This window comes from Hemiscyllium ocellatum, chromosome 42, assembly GCF_020745735.1.
Source record: "Hemiscyllium ocellatum isolate sHemOce1 chromosome 42, sHemOce1.pat.X.cur, whole genome shotgun sequence".
NCBI lineage: Eukaryota > Metazoa > Chordata > Chondrichthyes > Orectolobiformes > Hemiscylliidae > Hemiscyllium > Hemiscyllium ocellatum.
Window position 1 is genome coordinate 37,219,884 of NC_083442.1, and position 20,045 is coordinate 37,239,928.

Genomic DNA, 20,045 nt, shown 5'->3' on the forward strand with positions numbered 1-20,045 from the left:
TATCCACTTTGGTGGCAATAACAGGAAGGCAGATTACTACCTCAATGGAATCAATTTAGGTAAAGGGGCAGTACAAAGAGATCTGGATGTTCTTGTACACCAGTCAATGAAGGCAAGCATGCAGGTACAAGCAGGTAGTGAAGAAGGCTAATAGCATGCTGGCCTTCATAACAAGAGGAATTGAGTATAGAAGCAAAGAGGTACTTCTGCAGCTGTACAGGGCCCTGGTGAGACCACACCTGGAGTACTGTGTGCAGTTCTGGTCTCCAAATTTGAGGAAAGACATTCTGGCTATTGAGGGAGTACAGCGTAGGTTCACGAGGTCAATTCCTGGAATGGAGGGATTACTTACACTGAAAGACTGGAGCTACTGGACTTGTATACCCTTGAGTTTAGAAGACTGAGAGGGGATCTGATTGAGACATATAAGATTATGAAAGGATTGGAACTCTGGCAGCAGGAAACATGTTTCTGCTAATGGGTGAGTGCCGAACCAGAGGACACCGCTTAAAAGTACGGGGTAGACCATTTAGGACGGAGATGATGAGAAACTTCTTCACCCAGAGAGTGGTGGCTGTGTGGAATGCTCTGCCCCAGAAGGCAGTGGAGGCCCAGTCTCTGGATTCATTTAAGAAAGAGTTGGATAGAGCTCTCAAAGATAGTGGAATCAAGGGTTATGGCGATAAGGCAGGAAGCGGATACTGATTAGGAATGATCAGCCATGATCGTATTGAATGGCGGTGCAGGCTTGAAGGGCTAAATGACCTACTCCTGCACCTATTGTCTATTGTCTATTGATGCGGATGCAGGTCTCTTGTGGCACAGTGAGTTCTGGGCCAGAAGACCCGGGTTTAAATTTCACTTGCTCCAGAGATGTGTAATAATATCTCTCAACAGGTTGATTAGAAAATATCTGTAGGATAAGAATCACTCATATGTTGCAAAATATTCTGCTCAGGCTAGGAGCTTGAGCTGAAATTGGTGTGGAGCTCTTGGTACAGAATCCCAAGGTAGCAATTAGTTTTGGCTGTTCCCCTTCCAAAAAGTTCAGCAACCTCACACTGGAGCCAGTACAATGCTTTAGGCCATAGACATGAGAGCAGTAGCAGACCATTGAGCCATTGAATCTACTCTGCCATTCAATTATATCATAGCTGACCTGATAATCCTCAAATCACCTTCCCTTGATAATAATAAAATTCTATCTCAGCCTTGAATATACTTAATGATTCAGCCTCAGCAGCCCTCTGTGGCAAAGCATTTCGAGATTCACAACCCTGAGAGAAAAAAATTCCTCTTTGTCTCTTAAATGTGCAACTCCTCTGGTCCTAAACTCTCCCACAAACGGGACAATCTTTCCACGTTTATCCTGTCAAGTGCTCTAAGAATCTTGTATATTTCAATTAAGTTGCCTCTCATTCTTCTATATTCCAACAAGTACAGGCCCAATTTACTGAACCTCTCCACATAAGAAGTTTATTCATCCATACCTGGTATCAGTTTAGTGAACCTTCTCTGGAATGCCTCGAATGCAAGTATATCTTTCTTTAGATAAGGTGCCTAAAATTGTTCACCATGCCTTGTACAATTTTAGCAAAGCCTCCATACTTTTATATTCCATTTTCTTTGAAATATAGGACAACATTCCATTTGCCTTTCCTTTACCTGCTGAACTTTGATACCAACTTTTTGTGATTCATAAATGAGGACCCCTAAATCCCTCCTTTCAGTAGCTTTCTACAAATCAATGTGTCTTATGACTCTGTGGACCTACTGATATGAGTCCAACCAATCCTGAGCACCGATTGGCTGATAACCTCACCCTTATGAGGAAATTGAAATGTATACAGCACAATGACCCATGATCAGTTCCTCTAGAATTTGGAGTAGGGAGAGAATTCTGAAGTTTTGGCCCAGTGACAGTGAAGGAACAGTGATATATTTCCAAGTCAGGATGCTGACTGGCTTGGAGGGGAATTTGAGGTTGTCAGTTCCTATGTATCTGCTAGAAATCCTTGATCTTCTAAATGAAAATGGCTGTGTTTGGAAAGTGCTATCTGAGGCTCTTTGGTGATATTCTTCAGTGCATCTTGTAGACAGTGCACTACCTGTGTGTCGGTAGTAGAGAGAGTGAATGCTTATGGATGCAAATCCAGCAGGCTTTTTCTGGATGGTGTCAAATCTCTTGAGCGTTGTTGGGGCTGCACTCATCCAGGTAAATGGGGAGTATTCCATTCCTGACTTGTCCCTTGTAGGTGATGGACAGGCTTTGGGGAGTCAGGAGGTGAGTTACTCGCAACTGTATTCCTAGCCTCTGACCTGCTGTTGTAGCCACTGTGTTTCTGTGGTGAGTACAGTTAAGTTTCTGACCAAAGATAATCCCCAGGTTGTTGATAATAGTTGTTTTAGTGATGGTAACACCATTTATAATCAAGGAGCCTTGGTTAGATTGTCTCTTATTGGTGATGATCATTGCCTGGCATTTGTATGGCGCAAATTTTATTTGTCAATTGTCTGCCCAAGCCTGGATATTGTCCAGATCTTTCTACATTTGAACATAGACTCCTTCAGTATCTGACGAGTCACAAATGGTGCTGAACATTGTTCAATCAGTGACGAATATACCCACATCTGATCTTGTGATGGAAGGAAGGTCATTGATGAAGCAATGGAGCAATGCTATCTTTCTTTAGATAACGGGACCACAACTTCTCACAATACCCCACATGTAGTCTCACCAGCACCTGTACAATTGTAGTAATACCTCCCTATTCTTATTGAAATAAAGGCCAACATTCCATTAGCCTGCTAATTATTTGCTGCGTAAAATCCCTACAGAATCATAGAATCTCTGCAATGTGGAAGCCGACATTTGGCCCATCCAATCTACGCCAACCCTCTGAATAAACAGCCCAACCAGACTCCGCTCTCCTACCATATCCCTGTAATCTTGCATTTCTAAACGCCAATCCACCTAACCTGCAGATCTTTGGACTGTGGGAGGAAACTGGAGCACCCGTCAGAAATCCATGCAGACAAGGGGAGAATGAGCAAACTCCACATAGGCAGTCCCCAAGGCTGAAATCCTAACTGGGTCCCTGGTACTGTAAGGCAGCAGTGCTAACCACTGCTCTGCCCCCTATGTTTCATACAAAAGTACTCACAAATACCTTTGTATTGCAGCTTTCTGCAGTTTTATTTGTCAAGGTTAAGCCATTTTAAGAGAAAAAAATATATAAAATTTTGATTTGGGGAATAGGAAACTAGGCCAGCCTGTAGAACTTACTTCAAGACATGCAGCATGTGAACACTGGTGTTTACTGAGCGTGCAAGGTGGGGGACTAGCAAGTAAAATAATACAAGAGTTGAGGAGACATTTCATGGAGGAGATTGCAAATGATCTTGATAATTGCTAAGATCTAGTAAGTATGTGGAGAAAGTGAGGACTGCAGATGCTGGAGAGTCAGAGTTGAAATGTTTGGCGCTGAAAAAGCACAGCAGGTCAGGCAACACCTGAAGAGCAGGAGAATTGACATTTGGGGAATAAGCCTTATACACATTCCTGATAGGCCAACTAGAAGCGAGGCCATATTAGATTTGGTGCTCGACAACAAATCAGGCCAGGCTTCAAATCTCTCAGTAGGAGAGCATTTCAGTGTTAGTGATCATAACTCCTGACCTATACTACAGTCAAGGAGAGGGATAGGAGCAGACGATATGGAAAATTATTTAATTGGGGAGGGGGAATTATAATGCTATTAGACAGGAACTGGGGCGCCTACATTGGGAACAGATTTGAATTAGAATTAGAATTCCTGGAACAGTGTGGAAACGGGCCCTTCAGCCCAACTGACCCTCTGAAGAGTAACCCACCCAGACCCATTTCCCAACCCTATCATCTGATATTTACCCCTGACTTATGTCCTTAACCTACCCATCCCTGAACGCTATGGTGATTTAGCATGGCCAATTCACCTAAACTGCACACCTTTGGATTGTGGGAGGAAGCCAGAACACCCGGAGTAAACCCACACATGGAGAATGTGCAAATTCCACACACAATCACCCGAGGCTGGAAGCAAACCTAGCTCCCTGGCGCTGTGAGGCAGCAATGATAACCAATGAGCCACTGTGCCACCCAAAGGTACCTTGACGTGTTTTCTGAGATGTTCTCAGGAAAATGCACAAAAGAAATGTGGAGGTTGTTTAGGGAGCACCTGCTAGTAGTGCTGCATAAGTTTGTCCCACTAAGGCAAGGAAGGGATGGTGGGGTGAAGGAACATTGGGTGGCAAGGAATATAAAACATGTAATCAGAGGAAGAAGGAAGCTTACTTAAGGTTGAGGAGGCAAGGATCAGACAGGGGTCTAGAGGGTTACAAGGTAGCCAGGAAGGAACTAAAGAGTGGAATTAGGATAGCTAGAAGGGGGCATGGAAAAGCTCTAGCGGGTACGATTAAGAGAAACCCTAAGGCACTCTACACTTATGTGAATAATGGAAGGATCGCCAGAGTGAGAGTAGCGCCGATCAGAAATGGTGGAGGGGACTTGTTCCTGGAGTCTGAGGAGGTAGGGGAAATCCTTAATGAATATTTTACTTCAGTATTCACTGAGAGGGACCTTGACATTTGTGACGACAGCATGAAACAGGCTGATATGCTCAAACAGTTGATGTTAAGAAGGAGGATGTGCTGAAAAGTTTGAAAAACATTAGGATAGATAAGTCCTCTGGGCCAGATGAGATATACCCAAGGTTACTACAGGAAGTGAGGGAAGCGATTGCTGCACCTTTGGCAATAATCTTTGCATCCTCACTGTCCACTGCAGTAGTGCCAGATGACTGGAGAGTGGAAAATGGTATTCCCTTGTTCAAGAAAGGGATTAGGGATAATCCTAGGAGTTACAAACCATCAGTCTTCGTCTGTAGTGGGCAAATTATTAAAGTGGATTCTGAGAGACTGGATTTATGATTACTTGGAAAGCCCAATAGTTTGATTAGAAATAGTCAGCATGGCTTTGTGAGGGGCAAGACATGCCTCACAAACCTTACTGAATTATTTGAGGATGTGATAAAACATATTGATGAAGGCCGAGCAGTGGATGTGGTGTACATGGATTTTAAAAGGCATTTGAAAAGGTTCTCCTTGGTAGGCTCATTCAGAAAGTAAGGAGGCATGGGATACAGAGAAATTTGGCTGTCTGGATATGGAATTGGCTGGCCCATTGGAGACAGAGGATGGTAGTTGAAGGTAAGCATTCAGCCTGGAGCTTGGTGGGCAGTGCTGTTCTGCAGGGATCTGTCCGGGGACCTCTACTCTTTGTGATTTTTATAAATGACTTGGATGAGAAAGTAGAAAGGTGGGTGAGTAAATTTATCAATGACACAAAAGTTGGTGGAGTTGTGGATAGTGTGGAGGGCTGTTGTCAGTTGCACTGGGATATTGACAGGATGCAGAATTGGGCTGAGAAGCAGCAGATGATGTTCAACCTGGAAAAATGTGAAGTGATTAATTTTGGAAGGTCGATTTGGAATTCATAATACAGAGTTAAAGACAGCATTCATGGCAGTGTGGAGGAACAGAGGAATTTTGGGGTCCATGTCCCTAGATCCCTCAAAGTTGCCTTCCAAGTTGATAGGGTTGTTAAGAAGCCATATGATGTGTTGGTTTTCATTAGCAGGAGGATTGAGTTTAAGAGCTGTAAGGTTATGCTGCAGCTCTATAGACCCCTGGTTAGACTCCACTTGGAATATTGTGTTCAGTTCTGGTCACCTCATTATAGGAAGGATGTGGAAGCTTTAGAGGGTGCAGAGGAGACTTACCAGGATGCTGCCTGGACTGGAGGGCATGTCTTATGAAGAAAGGTTGGGCAAGCTCAGGCTTTTCTCACTGGAGCAAAGAAGGAAGAGAGGTGAGTGGATAGAGGTGTACAAGATGATGAGAGACTTAGAAAGAGTGAATAGTCAGAGAACTTTTCCCAGAGCAGAAATGGCTATCACAAGAGGGCATAATTTTAAGGTGATTGGAGGAAGGTTCAGGGGAGATGTCAGAGGTATATTCTTTATTAGGAGGGTGGTGGGTGCCTGAAATGCACTGCCAGCAGTTTGGTAGAGTCAGATACATTAGGAACATTTAAGCGATTCTTAGATGGGTACATGGATGATAGTAAAATGAAGGATATGTAGGTTAGCTTGATCTTAGAATAGGATATAAAGTTGGTACGACATCGAGGGCCGAAGGACCTGTACTGTGCTGTACTGTTCTAGTTGTATGTTCTGTGTTCCTGCTCCTTGGATGCTGCGCTTGTCCAGTTCCACACTTCTTGACTTTGGTATGGATATGTTCAAGCACAGTGAACCATGCTCTGTATCTCAATACAATATTTTTAAGCATAGACGATATCTAAATCTTGAAAGTTTGATGACAGAATTAGAGGATATCTCAATTTTCTATTGGCCTATGTTGTACCTGACCTTGGGAGGATTTAATGAAGCAATTATTGGGAACCTTAACATCCAAATCTAGCTATGTGTAATCTGTGACTGATAAAAAATTTAAAATTGGAAAGTGTTTCATTACCACAGTTTAATTAAACATTCAATAAAAGATGACATAGAGTTGAATATTTCAAATATGAATGTTTTAGTTTCCTTTTGGTATTAATCACAATGCTGTTGTAATATCGCAGTGACCACCAGTTTTGTACTCTCCACTGTTCATTGAGTTACTGCCCCTGAAAATGATTATCTATCAAATTGTTTTAAAGGTGACAAATACATTTTCATTTATGATGCTTATTTTTAGGAGGAAGAGAGGAGAATGGCATCAGTCATGGCCAGAAAAGAAGATGACAAAAAACGTGAAATACACAAGCAGGCAATTCTGAAGGTAAAGACTAAATATTAGTTCTGTTAAAATAAATGACTAGAATGTTGCATGCAGAATCCTTCCATCCTGGTAATAATATGCTCAATACATGTATTTAATCAATTAGAGCTGATAATCTAACAGGTCTGCAATAGAAATTTGTTTCTGGCTTTTAGGATTTTTTAATATTGTACTTCTATTTTGTGAATATTTAAGAGATATTGTAGTCAGGCTTAGTGTTAGTATAAATCCAAGTGTAGCAGCTATGTCAAAGTATTGTCTTTGCACTTTATAACCTGTTGTGGACACAGCACTAAGAGAAGCACTATGGTTTTCATGTAGTACTCAACAAATATCAATATAAGAAGCCCAGCAATTTGTGAGCTGTAATACCAAGCAGGTTCTGAATTAGTGTGAATTTATTTAGTGAATTTATTTTAGCATAGAAAGATTTCCTGCAACACTTGACAACAACATTACAAAAATTGACATAATCTGGAAATAAAAGGCTAGAACCTGTGAAAGTGCCCATGCACCTTCAGATTGTTCTAAAACCAAATAACATTTAGGCAAGGAAACCTGTCATTCTTGCATCTTCTAGTTGATATGTGCTATAGTTTACACCAACATGGTTGCCTTTAATTGTCTGTTAATGTGACTCAGCAAGCCACTGAGTCATGTCATATACTTGAACTATCTTTGGCAACAGTTATTCCTATCACCCTTCTTTTTTGCTTAATAGAATAGGGACTATGTTCCAGTCTGGCTACATAAAATCACTGAAATGTCTTTGATGCTACTTTGAAGTTGAAAGGTTGCTTATATTGTATTACTAAATGGGTGTTTTGCATTAGTGTTTAGTGTGGAAAAGAACATGGAAGATATAGAATGTAGGGAAATAGATGGTAACATTTTGAAAAATGTCCGTATTACAAAGGAGGAAGTGCTGGATGTCTTGAAATGCATTAAAGTGGATAAATCCCCAGGTGTACCCTAAAACTCTGTGGGAAGCTAGAGAAGTGATTGCTGGGCCTCTTACTGAGATATTTGTATTATCAATAGTCACGGGTGAGGTGCCAGAAGACTGGAAGTTGGCAAACGTGGTGCCACTATTTAGGAAGGGTGGTAAGGACAAGCCAGGGAACTATAGACCAGTGAGCCTGACGTCGGTGGTGGGCAAGTTGTTGGAGGGAATCCTGAGGGACAGGATGTACATGTATTTGGAAAGGCAAGGACTGATTAGGGATAGTCAACATGACTTTATGTGTGGGAAATCATATCTCACAATCTTGACTGAGTTTTTTGAAGAAGTAACAAAGAGGATTGATGAGGTAGACATGATCTATATGGACTTCAGTAAGGCTTTCGACAAGATTTTCCATGAGAGACTGGTCAGCAAGGTTAGATCTCATGGAATACAGGGATAACTAGCTATTTGGGTACAGATCTGGTTTAAAGGTAGAAGACAGAGGGTGGTGGTGGAGGGTTGTTCTTCAGACTGGAGGCCTGTGACCAGTGGAGTGCCACAAGGATTGGTGCTGAGTCCACTACTTTTTGACATTTACATAAATGATTTGGAGGTGAGCATAAGAGATATAGTTAGTAAATTTGCAGATGACACCAAAATTGGAGGTGTAGTGGGCAGTGAAGAAGGTTACCTCAGATTATAATGGGATCTTGATCAGATGGGCCGATGGGCTGAGGAGTGGCAGATGGAGTTTAATTTAGATAAATGTGAGTTGTTGCATTTTGGGAAAGCAAATCAGGACAGGACTTATTCACTTAATGGTAAGGTCCTAGGGAGTGTTGCCAAACAAAGAGACCTTGGAGTGCAAGTACATAGCTCCTTGAAAGTAGAGATACAGGTAGATAGGATAGTGAAGAAGGCGTTTGGTAGGCTTTCCTTTATTGGTCAGAGTTTTGAGTACAGGAGTTGGGAGGTCATGTTGCGGCTATACAGAATATTGGTTTGGCCACTTTTGGTATATTGTGTGCAATTCTGGTCTCCTTTCTATTGGAAGGATTTAGAGTCATAAAGTCATAGAGATGTACAGCATGGAAACAAACCCTTCGGTCCAACTCATCCATGCCAACCAGATCTTCCAACCCAATCTAGTCCCACCTGCCAGCACCTGGCCCATATCCCTCCAAACCCTTCCTATTCATATAACCATCCAAATGCCTCTTAAATGTTGCAATTGTACCAACCTCCACCACTTCCTCTGGCAGCTCATTCCATGCACATACCACCCTCTGCGTGAAAAATTGCCCCTTAGGTCTCCTTTATCTCTTTCCCCTCTCACCCTAAACCTATGCCTTCTAGTTCTGGACTCCCTGACCCCAGGGAAAATACTTTGCCTATTTATCCTATCCATGCCCCTCAAAATTTTATAAACCTCTGTAAGGTCACCCCTCAGCCTCCGATGCTCCAGGGAAAACAGCCCCAGCCTGTTCAACCTCTCCCTATAGCTCAAATCCTGCAACCCTGGCAACATCATTTTAAATCTTTTCTGACCCCTTTCAAGTTTCACAACTACTTTCCAATAGGAAGGAGACCAGAATTGCACACAATATTCCCAAAGTGTCCTATACAGCCGCAACATGACCTCCCAACTCCTGTACTCAATACTCTGACCAATAAAGGAAAGCATACCAAACACCGCCTGCACTATCCTATCTACCTGCGACACCACTTTCAAGAGCTATGAACCTGCACTCCAAGGTCACTTTGTTCAGCAGCACTCCCTAGGACCTTACCATTAAGTGTATAAGTCCTGCTAAGATTTGCTTTCTCAAAATGCAATATCTCGCATTTATCTGAATTAAACTCCATCTGCCACTCCTCAGCCCATTGGCCCATCTGGTCCAGATCCTGTTGTAATCTGAGGTAACCCTCTTTGCTGTCCACTACACCTCCAATTTTGGTGTCATCTGCAAATTTACTAACTGTACTTCTTATGCTCACATCCAAATCATTTATGTAAATGACAAAAAGTAGAGGACCCAGCACCGATCCTTGTGGCACTCCACTGGTCACTGGCCTCTAGTCTGAAAAACAACCCTCCACCACCATCCTTTGTTTTCTATCTTTGAGCTAGTCCTGTATCCAAATAGCTAGTTCTCCCTGTATTCCATGAGATCTAACCTTGCTAATCAGTCTCCCATGGCGAACCTTGTCGAATGCCTTGCTGAAGTCCATATAGATCACATCTATCACTCTGCCCTCATCAATCCTCTTTGTTACTTCCTCAAAAAACTCAACCAAGTTTGTGAGACATGATTTCCCACACACAAAGCCATGTTGACTAATCCTAATCAGTCCTTGCCTTTCCAAGTACATGTACACCCTGTCCCTCAGGATTCCCTCCAACAACATGCCCACCACCAACATCAGGCTCTCTGGTCTATAGTTCCCTGGCTTGTCCTTACACCCTTCTTAAATAGTGGCACCACGTTAGCCACCCTCCAGTCTTCTGGCACCTCACCTGTGACTATCGACGACACAAATATCTCAGCAAGAGGCCCAGCAATCACTTCTCTAGCTTCCCACAGAGTTTTAGGGTACTCCTGTTCAGTTCCTGGGGATTTATCCACTTTATTAGTCCTACCTTGTCCCTGCCTGCCCTGACTGTTTAACTCGCTTCTGTTCTCAACTGTACCAGTTTCAGATCGATCTCTTTCCTCACTATCTCCTTGGGTCCCACCTTACCAGTTTAAATCCTCCCGAGCAGCTGTAGCAAATCTCCCTGCCAGTATATTAATCCCCTTCCAATTTAAGTGCAATCCATTCTTCTTGTACAGGTCACTTCTACCCCAAAAGAGATTCCAGTGATCCAAAAATGTGAACCCTTCTTCCCCATACACCAGCTCCTCGGCCATGCATTCATCTGCTCTATCCTCGTATTCCTGCCCTCACTAGCTCGTAGCATTGGGAGTAAGCCAGATATTGCTACTCTCGAGGACCTCCTTTTTAAATTTCTACCTAGCTCTCTGTAATCTCCCTTCAGAATCTTAACCTTTTCCCTTCCTATGTCATTGGTTACAATGTGGACAATGACATCTTGCTGGCCCCTCTTCCCCGTGAGAACATTCTGCACCTTCTCTGAGACATCCTTGATCCTGACACCAGGGAAGCAACACACCATTCTGCTTTTTTGCTGCTGGCCACATAAACGTCTGTCTGTACCTCGAACTAGAGAATCCCCTAACACAATTGATCTCTTGGAACCCGACGTACCCCTCGTTGCATTAGAGCCAGTCTCCATACCCGAAACTGATCGTGCTACGTTCCCCTGAGAATCCATCACCCTCTACATTTTCCAAAACAGCATACCTGTTTGAAATGGGTATAGCCACAAAAGACTCCTGCCCTAGGTGCCTACCTCTCTTACCTTTCCTGAAGTTGACCCATCTCTATGACTGTATCTGAGATTTTCCCCTTCCTATAACTGCCTTCCATCACATACTGTTGCTGTTGCAAATTCCTCATCACTTCTAACTGTCTCTCCAACCAGTCCACTCGATCTGATAAGATTCGCATCCAACAGCATTTACGGCAGATATAATCCGCAGTAACCCTTAAACTCTCTTTAAGCTCCCACATCTGACAAGAAGTACATATCACTGCAAAGGCCATTTTAGCTCCTTCACAATCTACAGACCCAGAAATAACACCGTCTTATTCCTCTACAAACACTGCCCCAGGTTAAATTAATAGTTATGGCTTAATATTTAAACTTAATCAAGAGACTTATCTCCAAAAACATATAATCAAGAAAGAACCTCCTTTACTCACTACTGCAGATTCTCTGTAGGCCACATTTAAAACAACGATTAACTTATCTGATTCTGTGCTGTGAACTTTGCCCAACAGTTCCTCCAAGATTAGTTGTGAATTTCACTGTTTGATAATTTTCCCAGATGCATTCCAATGTCCACCAATACACGAATCCAAACAGCAAAGGCAGTAACTGTGCAGGTTCTCTCTCTCTCTCTCCTGCACTGTCCTCACCATGTGCTTCCTTTGTCTGCTCTTCTCACTTTTAAAACTGCTGTTGTTTTGACTTTTTTTCCCAAAGTTCCAAAACAATGCAACAGCATATAAAACAGTAATTGCTGCTCCTGGAATTCAAGGAAATCACCTCCAGCACCTAAAATACCTCAAAAAAAGGAGCAACTGTTACAGCCAGAAATTTTTCCCGTCTTCAATCTTGGGTTACCCAGAATCATATTGTGAAACTTGAAAGCATTCAGAAAAGATTTACAAGGATGTTGCCAGGGTTGGAAGATATGAGCTATAGGGAGAAGTGGAGTAGGCTAGGGTTGTTTCCCTGGAGCGTCAGAGGCTGAGAGGTGACCTTATAGAGGTTTATAAAATCATGAGGGGCGTGGATAGGGTAAATAGACAAGGTCTTTTCCCTGGGATGGGTGAGTCCAGAACTAAACAGCATAGGTTTAGGGTGAGAGGGGTAAGATATAAAAGAAACCTAAGGGGTGACCTTTTCACGCGGAGGGTGGTGGAGGCTGGTACAATTTCAACGTTTATAAGGCATCTGGATGGGTATATGAAGTGGAAGAGTTTGGAGGGATATGGGCCAGGTGCTGGCAGGTGGGATTAGATTGGATTGAGGTATCTAGTCAGCATGGATGAGTTGGACTGAAGGGTCTGTTTCCATGCTGCACATCTCTATGACTCTATGATTCTCTAGCAAACTAGTAGGAAATTCCAATGGAACCTGCCACCAACCATACTTCAGTTTAAATGAGCTAGTTATTTCATATTGTTGATTTTCTGGATTCATGTTCACAGATACCTAATATAGGCAGTCAATAATTTGTAAGTAATTTTCTGATAGTTTATTAAACTTGTTCAGCAGCAGTTTAGATATGATGCAGCAGTTGAGATATGTTGCATTAGTTAATGAGATAAAGTATACAACCATGACAAATGGAAATAGTTCATTGATACTAGAGGACACACAGGCTGTCAGCATGGAATGTTTTGGTCTTGTTAAAGTTGTGGGGGCAACATCCTGCTCATTAGCCTAGATATTGGGGAACTCTTCCTTCGGTCTTCCTTCACTTCTTCTGTCTGTATTCCATGTGTCTGTTGAGGACTGCTTGATGAAGACTGCTCTCTGGGAATCACCTGATGAAAACTGCTGCCTATAAGGACTGCTGATAAGAACTGTCCAAAACGAATGCCCCTCTGCCCGAGCACTTATTGTCATATCAAATTTACTGGGACAGGTAGCTTATGCTATGTCAATCAATTGTCTGAACGCTTATGACAAATTGACATAGGACAGCCAGTCATGACATTGGATGATGTTGTCCTCTTGTCCGCCTGCATTTGAGGGTTAATTTACTATTCTTTCTAAGATGTAGTACTTATTTTCGGAAACAGCACACTTTGATAATAGGCTGCTATGAAAACGAACCTTCCAGCTCAGCAAGCAAATCTACATCCAGGCTGCTCTTAGCGCTAGATTAATTGTTGATGCTGGTTCAATGAGCATCATGACCTCCACATTTCATGCTTCCTTTATTTTTCATATTCTGAATTTTGTGAAGTATTGCTGTGATAACTGTTTAATGTAATCTCATTCTAGACAATATATACTAGAGAAATTCAGTTTTCTCTAATATTCAACAATATTTTCAGGAAAACCATCTGAATGGAGATTTTAGTTGGTATGGCTCATAGAAATTCATGGCACTTCAGTATCCAAATGTTCAGAAATTCAACTGATTTTAACATTTTAATCTTAAGGCATGGATGTTTTAATTTCTATGCTAAAACAGTGATGCACTTATAAAATGTTTGTTTTGAGATTTCTACAGCATCACCATGATGAATTACTTTGTGTATTCAAGCAAGGTTTTTATTAAATATGTTCATGAGATGTCCATGAGGCTGACAAGGCCAGCGAATGTTACTTGTCCCCAATTACTTTGGAGGAGGTTATGGTGAGGTGTCTTAAACTACTGCAATATATGTGTGGAAGTACACCCATGGTGTTATTAGGAAGTGAGTTGCAAGATCATGACCTAGTGACAGCGAAATAACAGCAAAAAAAATTTCTAAGTCACGATTGGATAAATGTCTGGTGTAGTTTAAAAGGTCAGGAGTAATTTGGATCTTGATGTTGTCCAGAGTAATTAGGGTGTAATTTATTATCACCTGTTGTCGTATTGACTTCATCTCAGATCATTAATAATGAGCAAATGTTTCAAACTTTGCAATGTTGTTTTCCTGTGAATTACTCTGAGATTGCTGCAATCTCCAGCATTGGTCCCACCAGTCATTATATTTGAAGATCCAGTGATGAATGGTGTTCAGGAAGCCAGCTCAAGGATTTGTAGAATCCCTTCACTCTTTAAGCAGGCCATTTGGCCCATCAAGTCCATACTGACTCTCCAAAGAGCTCTCCACCCTGTTACCCTACTTCTGCCTTCCCCATGGCTAATGCAGCTCATCTGTACAATGCTGGACACAAATAGAATTAAATAAAATGGAAGGGAAGTGGTAACTGCCCATGATGGAGTGCTGTATTAGCTAGACTAAGGGCCTGAATACCAACTCAGGTGTAAATGAAGGCTACAATAGCACTGATCAAAGAAAAGCAAGGGAATTCTCTTCCTATCCTAGCTAACATTAATTCCTATGCCAATATGCATAAAATAAATGATCTGGTTATTTATCTCATTATAGTTTGAGGGAGCTTGTTGAATGCAAATTATGTGATAATCTTTTCTACTGTACAACAGCAAATCTTCAAAAAGTAATTCATTAGCTGTAATGAACCCTGCTGACATTAGACATGATAAACATATGCCTTATGTAATGTGAAGAAGTGAATGGGTTTTCTTAAACAATATTCTCTACATCATCTTTGTTGTTTTACTCCCTCTTGTTCTACAGGAGAAACGTCGTTTGGCTATTAGTAATGCTGCCAGACAGTGGGAGATCCAGCAGACAGTTGCTGCCATCAAGGATGCACAACAGGAACAAGTGAAATCTCTTGGCACAGCCAGTAACATTAGTATTCATAAACCATATCACATCAATGAACATGAACAAGAGCTATGGCCGAATGAATCAAGGTATGCATTCTTTTGACTGAGGAACTTTGATTAAGGGCCAACACCTATAGTAGAGCAGAACAGTGAGATGAAGAAAAGGTGAGATGGGAGAGAAGATCAGATAAAAAAAAAGATTATGGGCCTTGAAGCTTTGTAAATTTTATCAGTTGCACCTCTTTTATTGGTTTTAATATAAACTTATTTGGTTCCTTTTTTGATAGTTTTTTTTCCTCAGAACATAGTTTAGATTTTCTAGTTTCATTATTTTTTCCCCTCAGTTTCAGTATTTGGCCTGGAAAGTAGCAAGTCTGTTTGAATCCACAGAACAGAACACAGTGCTATTCCGGGAGAACGTGGCTTTATGATCATTCTGGAATATTTGAAAAAGATCATTAGCTGATATTGGATTTGAGGCAGAAGATCAACTGCAGTCATACTGAATGACAGAGCAGATTTCAAGGGCCATGCATCCTAATCCTGTACCCATTTCTTATAGTCTTGTGTACGTAGTCCATTAAATGTCCACGAATAAATTGTGGAAGTTGGTCTATCCCTACATAAATAATGAATTTCATTACTTTTGGCTAAAACAGTTAATGTTGAAAGTGTGCTGGACTGCTTGTTTTTAATCATATCCTTTCATAGCCCCTTAAGTCCAAAGAACAATATTGAAAAGGAAGCAGTAGAGAGCAACAAACAAGACTTGTCAAAATCTGAAAAGTCCAATAACATGAGGTAAGATCTAATTTTGTTTTGCATATTACTGATTTCTAGCTAAATATTTTGTAAAGGTTGAAAATTCTTATTCTTTTATCTGTATTAGTATTATTTATGATAAATGACAGTTGTTCAGTGAAGTGCAGATATTCATTTTGACTCATTCCCAACAGTCAACTTAAAATGTACAGTTTGTATCCTTTATCTCTCCACCCTTCAGGCACTCTGCCTGTATTCCTGATAAAGGGGTTTTGCCCGAAACATCGATTTTACTGCTTCTCTGATGCTGCCTGAACTGTGCTTTTCCAGTACCACTAATCAAGAATTATAATTAGCTCCCAAAACACAAATATTGCTCATCCATCTCAAGATCAATGTGTTTACTGTCACAGAATTTCCCTTTCTGTCAGTTCATGTAACTGTGTTCTGATTAATTTGTAAGTAAAAGACCATTTCCTATTCCTTCCAATCTCACTCTGGGTATCATTACATAAATAGCTGTCTTGCAATGCTGTCAAAATTGTTTGCTTTGTAAGACTACATATTTCCTCTTCAGCACATTCCCTTCCTCTACTTAGTTTAAAACCCTCTCTGCAGCCCTAGTTATTTGATTCACCCTGACACTGATTCCAGGATAGTTTAAGTCCAACAAATAGCCCTCTCCTATTCTAACTGAAACCCATTCCTTCCACATGATTTGGAGATGCCAATATTGGACGGGGGTGTACAAAGTTAAAAATCACACAACACCAGGTTATAGTCCAACAAGTTTATTTGGAAGCACTAGCTTTTAGAACGCTGCTCCTTCATCACGTGATTGTGGACCTTCCACACTAATATTTGAACCACATATTTATAAAATTAAAGAGGTGTGCAGCACAGAAACAGACCATTAGGTCCAATGTGTCCATGCTGACCAGATATCCCAACCCAATCTAGTCCCACCTGCCAGCACCCGGCCTATATCCCTCCAAACCCTTCATATTCGTATACTCATCCAGATGCCTTGTAAATGTTACAATTATACTCGCTTCCACCACATCCTCTGGCAGCTCATTTCATACATGTACCACCCTCTGCGTGAAAAAGTTGTCCCTTAGTTCTCTTCTATATCTTTCCCCTCTCACCCTAAACTTATGCCCTCTACTTCTGGACTCCCTCACCCCAGGGAAAAGACTTTGTCTATTTATCCTATCCATGCCCCTCATGATTTTATAAACCTCTATAAAGTCACCCCTCAGCCTCCGACGCTCCAGGGAAAACAGCCCCAACCTATACAACCTCTCCCTCTCGTTCAACTTCTCCTACCCTACCAATATCCTTGTAAATCTTTTCAGAACCCTTTCAAGTTTCACAACATCTTTCCTATAGGAAGGAGACCAGAACTGCACGCAATATTCCAAAAGTGACCTAACCCAATGTTCTGTACAGCCGCAACATGACCTCCCAACTCCTGTACTCAATACTCTGACCAATAAAGGAAAGCATACCAAACGCCTTCTTCACTATCCTATCTACCTGTGACTTTAACGCCTTGACTTTATTTACCTTATACCACTTTGCCCATGGCTCAGGCAGAAATCATGCAATTTAGCTCCAAACTATTCAAATTCTTGCAGTAGAACCTCCTTTCTAGTCCTATCAATGTCATTGATACCAATGTAGACATTGACAACTGAATTAAGTTGAAGGCTGCTGCATGAGATAAAGATGCAAGGCGTTACGGGTAATATATTAGCATGGATAGAGGACTGGTTAACTAACAGGAAGCAAAGAGTGGGGATAATGAGTGCTTTTCTGGGCCTGAAGCAGGGCTACACCCAAAATGTTGACTTCTCCACCTCTTGACGCTGCCTGGTCTGCTGTGTTCTTCTATCCTTTTGCTTGTCTACCTTGGATTCCAGCCACTGCAGTTTGTTTTGTCTCTAACCCAGTGAACTAGTTGAGGTTTCCTTTTTGAATGTTTTTAAAGCTAAGATAGATAATATTTTGAACAGCAAAGGAATTAACGGTTGTGATGAGAGGGTGGGTAAGTGAAGCTAGGGCCATGAAAAGATTAGCCATGATCTTATTGAATGGTGGAGCAGGCTCGAAGGGCCAGGTGGCTTACCCCTGCTTCTAGTTCTTATGTTCCTATGTTGTTATGTTCTTAATCTCTCCCACTCCGACCTCTTCTCCAGCCCAGAGGACATGTCCTTAGCCCTGACACTGGACAAGCAATACAATCTTTGGAACTCACTTTCATGGCAGTGGCAATCAGTAGCTATCCCTCTATTTATGCTGTCATCTATGACTACTACATTCCCATTTTTTCCCTTCCTCTGCCCCCTAATGACTCCCTGTATCATGTTGCAGTGGTCAATTTATTTATCCTCCATTCTCTTCTAACAGCTTGTAACTGCTGGATACCTGCAGGGCTGAATATCCTTGAATGTTAACCCCTGGCTCCTTAAAACCCTAACCATCCTGCACAGTCCAAGGTTGAATTACCTAGCTAGAACAGTGTGACTGCCTCCTGGAGCAAAGTGTTCTGACAACTTACCCCTTAGCTGATGTGGTACAACATCCAAAGCTTAGAAACTAGCTCCTCAACTCAGATCCAAAATTGCTTGATCTGTAAACACTTGCTACAAATCTGTTCACTTGGATCATCTTGATATCTAACATCGTCTACGTGCTACACAGCAACACAAAGTCTGTGTTGCCATTAGTATTAAATTTTATTTAAATTATTAAATAATTGCTCTAGTAGCCCTGCTCTTTGCACATGAAGAATCCCCTGTTCTTTACACTTCATTGTTATTATGTTTTGACACCACTATCAATTTTATACTTAACAAATTATTTTTAAGAAAATAAAAGGAGAAAAAAGAGATTAGAGACCTAAGCACAACATAAAGACCTTACTTTTACTTCAGTGACTAAAGATACTTATCAATCAGCTATTTTCCCTGCATTTGTGTCATGTTATCGTTTGTGAGGTCACTGCCACTGGTCTCACTGCAGGTAGATCTCTTGATCCACGATTTTTGTTCTCTCCTGCTTTCCTCATGCACTGTTGATCTACACCTTTTAATCTCTCTTGCTCACTCCTTTTTCTGGAAACATTACTTTTTGCAGTAAACCTTATTAAAGCACCTCTTTCCTTCCATGCACTGAGTTTCCACTTTGAACCAAATTCCCGGATTCACTCACTTAAGTTGTGTCTGCCATGGGATTCTGATTTTTTGAATCTGTGGACTGTCTGATGTCCCAGATGTGGACACTGTTCTCAGTGGTGCTGCTGGGACTATACAGTTATCAGGCAGCTCTGTGAGGTGGACTGACTCCCAAATGAGGCAGAAGTCCTGTCACAAGCCAAGTAAAATTCAAATAAAAATGGAATTGTTGTGTCATTGCTAACATTGGCAAGGATGATTCCCCACTAATATTTTAAGTGGTTGGTCTGGAACCCACACCACCCAAAGAATGCAGTCTTCTGAGATATTTATGACAATATGAAGTGAGTCTAACTACTTTATTTTCTAACATATCCTTCAACTCTTCACACCCTTGCATCAGTTGTCCGAATCTGTGTCCTAATAGTTCTTGTACTACCAGCTGATTGAACCCATTTTCTTTGTCCATCCCACGTACTCCTGTACAGCTCAAACTCATCCTCCCTCAGTATCCTTTGTTCCCACAAATATAAAACCAGCTTCTGCAATTTACAGTTAAAATTCCTGACTCCTGGACCATTATTGGTAAATCTCTCTGCAATTGTTAACAACCCTTACACTCTTCCTCAAGTGTAGTGACTAGAATCGATTGAATACTGTAGTTGTGGCAGAACCAGAGCTTTATAAATATTCAGTATAACCTCAGTGCTTTTATACGTTTTGTATTTATGAAGCCTAATCTCCCATGTTTTACTTATTATGTCTGCCATCTTCAAAGATCTATGCTCATGAACCCCCAGTCCTTCTGTCCTTGCATACTGTTTAAATTGTGCCATTACCCTGTATTTATTCTCCTTACCCCTTGCCAAAGGCATCACTTTGCACTTCTCTGTTAAACTGTGTCTGCTGTTCTATCTCCATGTCCTTTTGCAGTCAATTAATGTCATTCTCACTGTTTGCAACACACTTCCAATTTGGTATTTTCAGTAAATTTTAAAATTTTATAAGACCCCCATTAATCATGACTTGCTGCTTTCTATCCTTACAAGTTTTTAAAATCCAAACTGACACTGTTCTATTTTGTCAAGCTCTGTTTTGTTAACAAGCCTTTTTATGTGGAACTTTGTCAGAAACTCTTGTAAAATCCATATGGACAAGATCAATTGCAATTTCGTCATCAAGCTTCTATATTTCTTCATCAATAGATCGAATTAAAGTGAT

The 20,045-nt window shown here is 41.3% G+C and overlaps 1 protein-coding gene across 2 annotated transcripts in view; it reads left to right on the forward strand.

Annotated features, from left to right (window-relative positions):
- Positions 1-20,045, forward strand: part of LOC132834679 (leucine-rich repeat-containing protein 49) — a 258,355-nt gene that overhangs the window by 189,872 nt on the left and 48,438 nt on the right. For both annotated transcript variants that reach the window (XM_060853632.1, XM_060853633.1), the window contains 3 exons: positions 6,802-6,885; positions 14,789-14,970; positions 15,595-15,684. In XM_060853632.1, coding sequence (XP_060709615.1) covers positions 6,802-6,885; positions 14,789-14,970; positions 15,595-15,684 — 356 coding nt within the window. The remainder of the gene's footprint in view (positions 1-6,801; positions 6,886-14,788; positions 14,971-15,594; positions 15,685-20,045) is intronic.